The sequence below is a fragment of the Neospora caninum genome, chromosome VIIa (genome assembly GCF_000208865.1).
Source record: "Neospora caninum Liverpool complete genome, chromosome VIIa".
Lineage (NCBI taxonomy): Eukaryota > Apicomplexa > Conoidasida > Eucoccidiorida > Sarcocystidae > Neospora > Neospora caninum.
The window spans coordinates 1,949,837-1,959,999 of NC_018393.1; the positions used below are offsets into that span (position 1 = coordinate 1,949,837).

At 56.1% G+C, this 10,163-nt stretch overlaps 1 protein-coding gene across 1 annotated transcript; it reads right to left on the reverse strand.

The window, feature by feature from the left end:
• Positions 1-875: 875 nt before the first annotated feature.
• On the reverse strand, positions 876-7,870 carry NCLIV_021450 (conserved hypothetical protein; the record flags this gene model as incomplete). The annotated part of the gene is made up of 2 exons (XM_003882340.1): positions 876-1,625; positions 2,339-7,870. 2 exons carry the CDS (start codon positions 7,868-7,870, stop codon positions 876-878), a joined length of 6,282 nt encoding a protein of 2,093 aa, XP_003882389.1.
• Between the last annotated feature and the right edge of the window lie 2,293 nt (positions 7,871-10,163).

The window sequence follows — 10,163 nt, forward strand, 5'->3', positions numbered from 1 at the left end:
GCCACTCGAGAGCGGGCATTCCCGAGCGGAAGAGTTCGTTTCTCCAGACCTTGTTAGATCATGCATTCTTTGTGGTCTGTCTTTTTGAAATCTGTCGTCCACCCATAAACGTTTGCGCTTGATCGAGCAAGTGCAGGCCTGCACGTGAGAAACGACGGCCAGATCGTGAAGTAAATACTAGAAACTTTCTTGAGTTTCTTTTTGAGTTCTACGGCTCAGCGTGGCCGAGTGGTCGGACGTACTGGCTCCTGCGTTCCAAGATTCAGTCGACAAGTATCCTGGGGCGGAAACAAAAAACGGGCATGTCCCGAGAATTTTCGCGACGCCATTCTGTAGCAAGAAATCATTCGTGGACGGACCTCACTTGATACTGAGAACAGTGGATGCGTAACACGCGTACTACGTCCTTCAGACAGCTGCACTCTCGTGCAATAGTCGCCCGCCGAGCGGTGCACAGGCGTGGCAGCGACGCCGCGTGTCATCGAACTCCGCCAGCTGTGACCCCGGCACCAATTTTCGCGCACGGGGGGTAATCTACCCTTCCCTCAAAAAACGCTCTTGCGACGAAAATACCTGTATATATGCTTCTGAAATGGAAAACATAGTGGAAATACCAACCACACGCCCCTCCATCCCAATATGTAGAAACTCTGTAGATTGACAAAGATTACTGCATGCAAAGTGTTAGTGGAATACACAAGCCCGCATACTTTATCCAGTTGCAAGCACAGCGTGTATGCTGGGTACTCACATCAGCAAATCAATGGGGATCGTTTCACATGAAGATGTAGCACATTCTGAACATATATATATATATATATATATATATACCTACAGATTGAGTGTTCGAAAATGTTCGATTCCTACAGTACACATTAAGCCGTGTAGCCGCCAGACCCATCTACAGCTCGACGGTCTATAGGGGTTGTTTCCGTCTTTCTTGACAAATAATTCCGGGAATGAGTGGGACTCCCTTCCTCAAAACATTCAGCTGTCTTCCGGTCTCCCGGTGCTCCGCCAGTCTCCCTGTCAGCCTCGCTGGGCGAGGCCGCCGGCCCCGGTTGGGTCCCAGCACGTAGGCGTGAATGCAAAGAACCCTTTTCGCCACTATCCGACGAACTCGTTCTCTTGTCTGCCTCGTTGTCCTGCTGAACAAGTCCGTGCGCTCCCTGTGCGCCTTCGCCTTTCTTCTCTGCGCCGGTCCAAGAGGCCTCCAAACGCGAGCCCAGCAATGCAGTCGTCCCCCCGGTTGCATCAACCAGTTTCTCTTCTTTCTTCTCCCCGTCACTTCCCACCGGCGTTTGTGCCTCCTTCTCTCCCCCGCCGCCACTCGGGCTGCCGTCTGCCGCTCTGCCACCATTCCTCAGAAAACTCAGCGTCAGCACAGAGTACAATGCGCGTCCGACGGTGCCCGCGAAGCCTCCGTCTGACCGGTGTCTCTCCCCGCGTTCAAACTCTTCCAAGGACCAGCCACAGCGACGCAAAGCCTCAATGTGCTGAGCCTCGCTGATTCCTCGCCGCGCTCTCCACTCCTGCAAGAAGCTCCGCTCTTCGGTCTGCACAGCGCCATCTGCGAGAACACCTGCCACGACAGAGTCGTAGTTGTTGACAGCCAGGCGCAATGACTGAGGACACAAACAGAGGAAACAACAGGAAGGCAAGCATAAAAGGACAGTGTCAAACCGCCCTCCCCATATGCACTTTGTTTTTAATGTGGCAACAGCACACGCGCACATGTGGGAAATTTCAACACTCGGGGGCAAAAGCCATCCACGCAAGTGACCGAACATACATCTTCAGAGACGACACCGGATCCCTTCGATGCTCTTCCATGTGCCAACTTCACGGTCTCTCAGCCCACCACATGCAGGTTCCTCGTTGCTACATCGTCGGTACAGATATGGTACACATCCCGAAAAGGCAGCTACAAAAGCAAAGTCACGGCACCTCTGTTTAAGTTGCTGTAGAAGCCCAAGAAAAAAAAACCGGATCCATCGTTGGGCCCAGTTGCGCCCTCCCTCACGACCACCCACCGCAGGGACGGGTCTTTGAAAAAAAACGCCTCCACCCCTGCGTGAGAAATCGCAAGTTTCCTCGCAGCCATAGGCCGCAAACGTCCTCGTGGTATTGCACGCATGAATATATCTTCCGGTTCTACTACTACTACTATAGTCTGTTTCAGCAAGAAACGAATACTGGCAAACACACATACATGTAGATATCTGTATTCCTATGCATGTAGAACAAAAATATGCACATGAGCATACACCTTATGCTCGCATGTACACGGAGGAGAGACTGAAGGAGCCGACATGGGCGCTTGTTTTTCGTATCTCACTTGTGCATATGCCCGTTCGACGAGGACTGAAGTGAGACCTTGGAGGACAGGGAAGCCGACTTTGACGGGGTCGTCGAGAATAAATCGAGCAGCAGTTTCGATATCGAAGACAAGGACGTCGCAGTCTGTGACACACACAGCTCGTTTGTCAGACGCTCTCCCCGACTCGAGGGACTCTGCGATTTCTTTTTCCTGTGTCGACCTCGCCTCTTCCTCTCTGAGCATGCCTCGTGGGCTGCGGCGGCGGCCGGAGCGCAGAAAACGTGACCAAATCGCTTCTTCTTCCTCTTCGTCCTCCTCTTCTTCCGAGACCACGGCGGCTTCGTGGAAATAGGACGCCCTAGTGTGGGCGGCTGGACCCTCCGCGGCCTCGGGTGCACCTGTTTTTGTCGAGGCAGGGTCTTCCCTTTCCTGGAGAGGCGGCAAGAGCAGGCCTTCTTCTTCCTCTTCCTCCTCTTTCTCTCCGGGCCCCTCTGGCACGTTCAGCCCCCTAGTCGGCATAGCCCATGCAGCGCCACTTGGCGCCTCACTCCCCAGAGCCTCCGGGACGCGCGCATCGCTTCCTCCTCGCCCTGTGCCGAGGTCTCTGGTAAACGCGCCCTCCCCTGTCCCACGAGAGCCTTTTTCCCCTTGTTGGGGATCGTCGGGCGTCGGTAGGGAACCTGTGGGATCAGACGACAGAGGCAAGACACTGGACTGGGTACCTCGTAAACCAAGGCCTTCGGCGTTGCCTTCGTCAGCGCCCTCCTTTTCTTCCCGCCTTGTCTCTGCTTCAATTCCTGCTCCTCCTTCGGCGCCCTCTCGGCTTGCCGGAGTTCCATTGCCGCCGGTTCCGCGACTGAGCACTGCTGTGTATGCAGGCGTCTCGGCAGGGCCGCCTGTCGCTGAATATTCTCGTAGCGCAGTCGGAGGTTCCGTGTCTTCCGCTCTGGCCGACCCCTGACCCCCGTCTCCGCTAGGCGTCTGCACCACGCCCACCGCCTGTGGGCTTCCGGCGACGGTCACGGGAGACGACGTAGGGCTCGGATCACTTCCACTGGCTCCAGGCGCCCCCGTCGAGGCCTTGGATTTCTTCGTCGCTTCCCCGAGGGCAGCCAGGCGCCTCAGCGCCGACACGTAGGAGAGAAACGCCTCGAGACCTACGACAGGGGCGCCGTCGCTCCCATTGTAGTGTTCCAGGAGGTCTCCGTGCTGGTACACGTCGACTCTCCCTCTGAGAATGAACAGCAGCTTCTTTGCCGGCTCGCCAGGGCGCGCGATCTCCGTCCCTGCAGGCAGCGTCTCCCACTGGCCTACCGATAACAGGGTGCGGAAACGGCGAGGCGAGAGGCCTGCTGGGAGGAAGTATTTCTCGAAGACGTCGAGTTCATCATTCGTGAACCCGACCTCGTTGTGCTCCGTCAGGTAGCGGTACAGCATGAAGAAGTTGAGGGAAAAGAACACAACGTTCCAAGCCGCAGCGTCGGTCATAGAAGGCCTCCGGGTGTAGTTGTACGAAAAAAAGCAAATGCCGGCGAGAAGGTTGAAGCCTCGAAGCAGACGCATATCCGCCATAACCGTCCCCGTCAGCGACAGAACGGAGCCCATCGTGACCAACACATTGCCGTTCTGATAGCACCACTCACTCAGCCGCGAGCGGAGCAACGAGAAGTGCGTTCCGGCGTTCCCGTAGACTCTCTGGAAAAAGGGCGAGGCGCCCGACCAGCGGCCATCCAGCTCGGAGGCAGACGCAAAAACGAGATTCCGAATCTGGTCAGAAAGAGAAGACGCTAGGCGCGTCAGACACGTCCACACATCTTCGCTGGACAACCTTCTTTCCACGCTTTCGGCTGTCTTGGCAAGCACCAACAAATTGGTGGAACAGCGACCGTCGAGTTTCGCCGGCTTCACAGTTTCTTCTGCGACAAAGGGAAAGGCTGGCGCGATTTCTGGCGGCTTCGTAGGAGGAAAGGACGGAGACGCTGCGGCGGCCACAGGTTCCTGAAATGTCTCCGCCGCCCGCTCGACTTCGTCAGGTGTCCCTGGAAGTCCTTCCTGCAGCCGCGAACCAAGCGCATCTGACAAAGAGGACTTTTGCCTAGTGCGCTCCCCCTTTGGTGCCTGTGTAGCATTCCTATCGTCGCTGGGGCCGTGCGTCTCGAGGCGTTCCCAGGCTGTCTCCGCGTTCGCCCGCTGCTCTCCCCCGACCATCGAGGAACTCACCGAATGGGACGCCCCTCGGCCTTCCTTGCCGCTTCCATGCTCTGCGCTAACTTCTCCTGTTATTTGGTCGCCTCGTTTAGCTGGCTCTCGCTGCATGCGCACGCTACGGACGGGTGCACCAGCCTCTGGAGGCTCCGTAACCAATACCTGACTGGCGCCCGAAGCGTCGCGGCCTACAATCAAGTCCCTCGCGCTGTCTCCAGGTTCTCCGAGCGCTGTCCCTTCTGCTCGTGCCGGCTTCGACTCTGCGGAGACACATCCATCCCGCTGCATCTTTCCTGGGAGTGGCCTCGAAGCTACCGTCCGTCCTTTCTCGAGGTCACCGAGAGATCCGACACAGCGCGCGCGATCTCTCTCAGGTGTCTGAGGGTCGGCGTCCACCATACGCACAAACGCCTCGTCTCCTCGCGTCTCTTCACGCGCCTCCTTCAGGATGTCTTCTTTCTTTGGGGAGACTGCACGGTGAGACACGGCCGCCGCCACCGAGGAACTGGCTTCGGCCGCTTTCTTGTCTCGACTCGTGTCTTGCGATTGCCCCTGCTCTCCCTCTTCGGAAACTGGAGAGGTCGTGTCAGTCTTCTCTCCGCTCAGGCGAACACTCGCAGAAGAAAGATCAGTCGCCGAAGACGCGTCGGCTCGGGGCGCTCCCGGCGAATGAAACTCCGCGGGAAGAGGGCGTGGGGCTGCGTGAGCCAGTGCGGTGGAGCTTGCCTCCCCAGCGGGGCTTTCGGTCCATCCAACACGTCGCTTATTCTTTGGCCTTCGTCCTATCCCTTTGCCAGAAATTCTCGGGGCTGCGCTGCGCTGGTGGTCACGCCAGGCTCCGGAGCTAAAGACTCTGTCTCTTCTCCCGCTTTCACTCTGGCACGTTCGCAGCAGCAGTGGCGCGTCCGGTAGAGTAGAACAAGATGCACGCAAGGCGCCTCTCCGAAGATCCCATTCACGATGTCTGGACACCCCGGTTCTCTTCCGCTTTGAAAAAGGCAGCGTCTGTTTCCTCGAGCGAAACAGTCGATCGTACAAACCCTTGAGGGCAGCATTCGCAAGGACGGGAAACTGGTGATTCATGTATAATCCTCGCGGCAGAGGGGAAGGCGGCGTCGAGGCGGGCGAGCGAACTAGGTGTGCCGGGGCGATATGTCGCAACGCGTGATCAGGCGGTTCAGCCGGGTGCCGTCCTGACGGATCGCGGGAACATCGCGCGGAAATCCCCGTTCTTCCAATCGCTTGAGTTCCTCTGTCCTTTCTGTCCCCGGCGAAGAGACGATTGACCTCTTCAGTCCACTCGAGGGCCTCAGCGACCGCCGCCATTCTCCGCGCCGCCGCTGCCGCCGCCGCAGCCGCCACGGCTGCGCCTTCAGCGCGGGAGGCGTGGATCGGGACGCGACCGGGGGAAGAAGCGCGCGAAGCCAACGAAGGACCGCGAGAGAGAGGAAAGGATGACGAAGGAGAGAAAGATGCAGGCGACGGCGACGAATGGGAAGACGGGAAAGCAGATGATGGGGGAAAATACGAGATAGGAGGAGAAAAAGAGGCCCGGTAAAGAGGGGGCCCAAAGTGAGGAGACAGGGCGGCTGGAGACCCAGGGGAACGATGACGGTGGAGGCGTTCGGAGACGCCCGCGTGACCCTCTGGACTCGAGTCTTTTAAATGCGGAGACGCTGGAAGGAGCAAATCATCGAGCAGGTGGTTCCAGGCTGTCGTGTCTTCCTGCTGAAGTTCGAGAGGACCCGGTGGGTGTTGGGAAAACGACGATTGATCCGGTAACGTGGAAGAGGGATCTGAGTCTCCAAGGTGACGGGGAGACAACCGATGCGGAGCTGAGGAAAAACGAGGAGGCTCCGACGAGGGAGGAGGAGAACAAAACGAAGCAAACGAGGAAGCCCCATCGCTGCGACGCGTTTCATCTGCTGAATGCCGACCCGCCACAAATTCAATCTCAGATTCACCCGATCCCCCGGCAGCTGCCAACGACGGAGATTGCTTTTCGTGTGGCGGTGGACATCCTGCGACAGACGCTCCTGCGTTTGTGCTTGCTGCTTCAGGTACATCTGGGGAGTTCGCTTGGCCTTCCCGCCCCTCCCGGAAGTCTCCTGTTCTGCCGGTTGAAGAAGCGTCTTCTTTCCTGCGGTCACCTCCAGGCAGAGAGGATCTCGGCTCGCTAGCAAAAAAACACAGGGAGTCGACAGCGAGTGGAGAAGACGATGAAGACGAGCGTGGGGGGGCAGGCCGCCAGAAAGCGGCACCAAAGCCGCCCGAGGGAAAGGAGCGAGGAGGGTTCCGGCAAATATCACCGAAGGAAGCAGACACAGAAAAGGAAGAAGGACCAGACGAGGAAGCCGGAGCAGAGGGCTGGAAGGCGGAAGGGAAAGACGGTGAGAGCAGGAAGGAGTAGGAAGACAACACAAGAGCAGACGTCGACGAGGGCGCGCCGCATGAGCAGGAGTGGAGAGAGCGTGCGGACACAGTAGCAGGCCCAGAGGCGTGAACAGGAAAGAGAGGAGATGTGGCGGAGGCGACGGGCGACACCACCTTCGTTGACAACCTGGCAGACGAGAGATTCCTACTTGATCGTGGAGATCCAGGGGGTCGAACGCAAGGCGTCACCTGGGGACACCCTGTGCACCTCTCCAAGCTGTCATATCTAAACGAGGACGGTCCCGGTTCACGGCAAGATCCCCGCGACTGGTCGTGGGAGTCTGCCCACACAGGAGTTGCGCGCTTGGGACCAAGTTTGCTTCTTCGGGCTTTGGTACCCTTTGGTCCCGCCGGACGACACAAGACGTTTCTCCCCGTTCCCTGGAGAGAAGACGAAGGATGGGGCAAGAAGAAAGGTAGAGATGAGACCGGGCGCACACAAGAAGGCGAAGGTGGAAGTGTCAACGAGGGTCTGGAGCAGAATGAGAGCCGCGACACAGACCGAGTCTGAAGGCACACTGGAGCGGAAGCGGATGCACAGCAGTGAGCGCTGCCAATGGGAAGAGGAGGAGACACCGCCAGCCAACAGTGTGTCGGCAAAGCTGTATCGGTGGGGACTGCTTTGGGCGGGGTTGAGGGTGAATAGATTCCCCTGGAAGAACTCGCCGTCGCCGATGACGTCAAAAAGGACGAGGGTGACCGCTTCGAGAAAACGGCAGTGTGCAGGTTTGAGTGGCGCGGCGAAAAATATGCGGACCAGTCCGAAGAGGATATGGATGAGCCCGACAAGGCCACAGGTGATGGGAACGACGCTTTTGGACCTGGACACGAGGCAGGCCCCCCACGCGAACAAGGCATCCTCCGACGAGTGTGTCGAGCAGACGCAAAAACGTCATTCAGAGCAGACGCCATATTCAACGCCAAGAAACTCTGTATGCAGAAGGACTCATTTTCACTTCCCAGGCTCAGTACGGTGAGACATGGCCGAAAGTTTCCGAGGCCATACAGAGGGGCGATACAGACACAAAGGAGGAAATAACTTGATTTGGTGGTGACCAAATGCTGTCGGAAAAGGAACCGTGAAGAGTAGAGAAACAAGCATAGACAGGTCCAGAGAATGCTCCAATAGTTTGTTTTGGCGCGGCGTGCGAGACAGGCAGGATTGACGTACTATAGGGATACCGGGAGCGCGGAACGCGCTACTTTCGTCGTGCTGTGCCAAACTGGGAGAGGTTCTTTTCTGTCTTCTTTCGGGCAATTCTCGCCGATCCTCTTCAGAGTCTCTCTGGGTACACGGAGCGTCTGAGTTGAGTGTTTTGTCTTGAATCGGCCTGGCAGCGGGCCCGAGCTTTTCAGTGCTTGTACAGTGGAACCCGCTGTTTGCATGCGCGAGAATTGAGCTCTACGCTGGAGAACTGTCACTGGCTACGCGTTTCCCATTTTCTTCTGTTCCTCATACCACTACTCTTCCCGAAAAACATTCTGGGCTTTTCCGTGTATTCCTCTGGTTTTACTTTGAGGAAAGTCGCTCCGTGCTCGGAGCATTGTGTAGCCAGTCACAGCTGCCTTCAGTCTCATCTGTGTGGCAGCAGGTTAGACAGCGCTCCCTTGCAAAGCATTTACACTTGTGTAGTTGTTTTTGGAAGGCTTGTTCGAGGCACAATCAGTGCCTCCAGTTGTCACACATGAAGAAGGCCTCAGTGGAATCTCTTCTTATGTAATTATGTGTGCAAGCAGTGGGCGAATCGGGACCTAGGAGCTCGGCAACCGCTACCAGGCAGCGGTGAAAACCAGGAATAGCAAAGTTCCAGACGCTCCGGGCACCCTGAATGGAAACCGTGCTAGAGGGAAAAAGCAGTTTCTCGCACCTGGCGAATCAGCGATATGCCTGACGCGGGATTGAGTGCTGTCTCACAAATGTGGTTCGCTTGTCGCTGGTATTCACCAGGAGAACGGCTACGAAAAAATTGAGAGGCATGTCCGCAGACCTACGAAATTAGAGGAGGCGCGCCACCACATGCGACGAAAGGACACAGTAACGGGTCGCGGCAGGAAGCACACTGAATGGGAAAGATGGGAAAGCTCACGTCCATGCACTGAGACACGGCAAATTGGTTGTCAACCTGCGCATGATGCTAGTGACGGTTGAGTAAAGTGTGTGCGACTGAAGATCAAGGGCACTATTACCACGCACCATTCGGATCCTTGGAATCAAGTGTTTCTTTAGGTTCAACAACTGGTTCCCTGTTAAGTTCATCAATTGAACTTAGTACTCCACGGTGGCATACGAACTCCTGGGATGTCTTTCTATCGCCACCACCCATCCTGTTTTCAATGTAACAACGACTTGGTCCATTCAGTCTTCTCCAGTTCCGTCGAACACTAGTGACTGTTGACTGGCGACTCCAGGGTGTGCAGGTTTGGAGCGTCTGTTTAGTTCCGCAATCCAACAGCAAATCCTCAATGTTTTGAGTGTTTCCTTCCTTTCCTTGTTCCTTTGTAAAAGTTGCTCCAAACAGAAATCCACACTCTACCACGCAGTTCTGGCCAGTCTGTATTTAAGTTTTCCTTTCTACAACCTCGACCTGTGCAACAAGCCAGTGACATAGCATGGGTTGCATTTAGGTGGAGAAACATTACCGACTTCGCTGCTAGACGGGGCGTTTACGAAGACCGCCTGCACTCGCTTGATACGTTTGTCTCTGCGCATTTCACGGTAGAGATGGACTGTCGCGTGCTGAAGTAGCCAAGAGTTTCATAGAACACTTTAGAGTGACCGCGAAATGCGCCCACTGTTTCCATTGTTAGAGAATCATGACAATTCACTTCTGGTCACGTGCGACTACTGTAGTACACTACTGGTTTTGAAACGCTCGTAGACGGCATGAGATATGGCGGCTTTCTCCGCACGAGTGGTGCCCAGTTGAGATCAAAGACGAGGTCTGACGGTGCCATCACAACGACGAAAGGACGTACTTTGTTCGGTGCTAAAAAGTTCAGGCTTCTCAAAAAAAATCTTTGCAAACAGTCCAAAACAAAGCGAGGGCAGATATTCGCTGCAGAAGTTGGTGTCAATCGAGAGAGAACGGGAGTTCCCTTTCTCCTGCTGCATGAAAATTATATCTCTCTTGTTTCAATGAGCATCGTAGTACCAGAGTTACATTGCCTAAGGCACCACGATCCGGTGTTTGAGTTTCACGGCTGA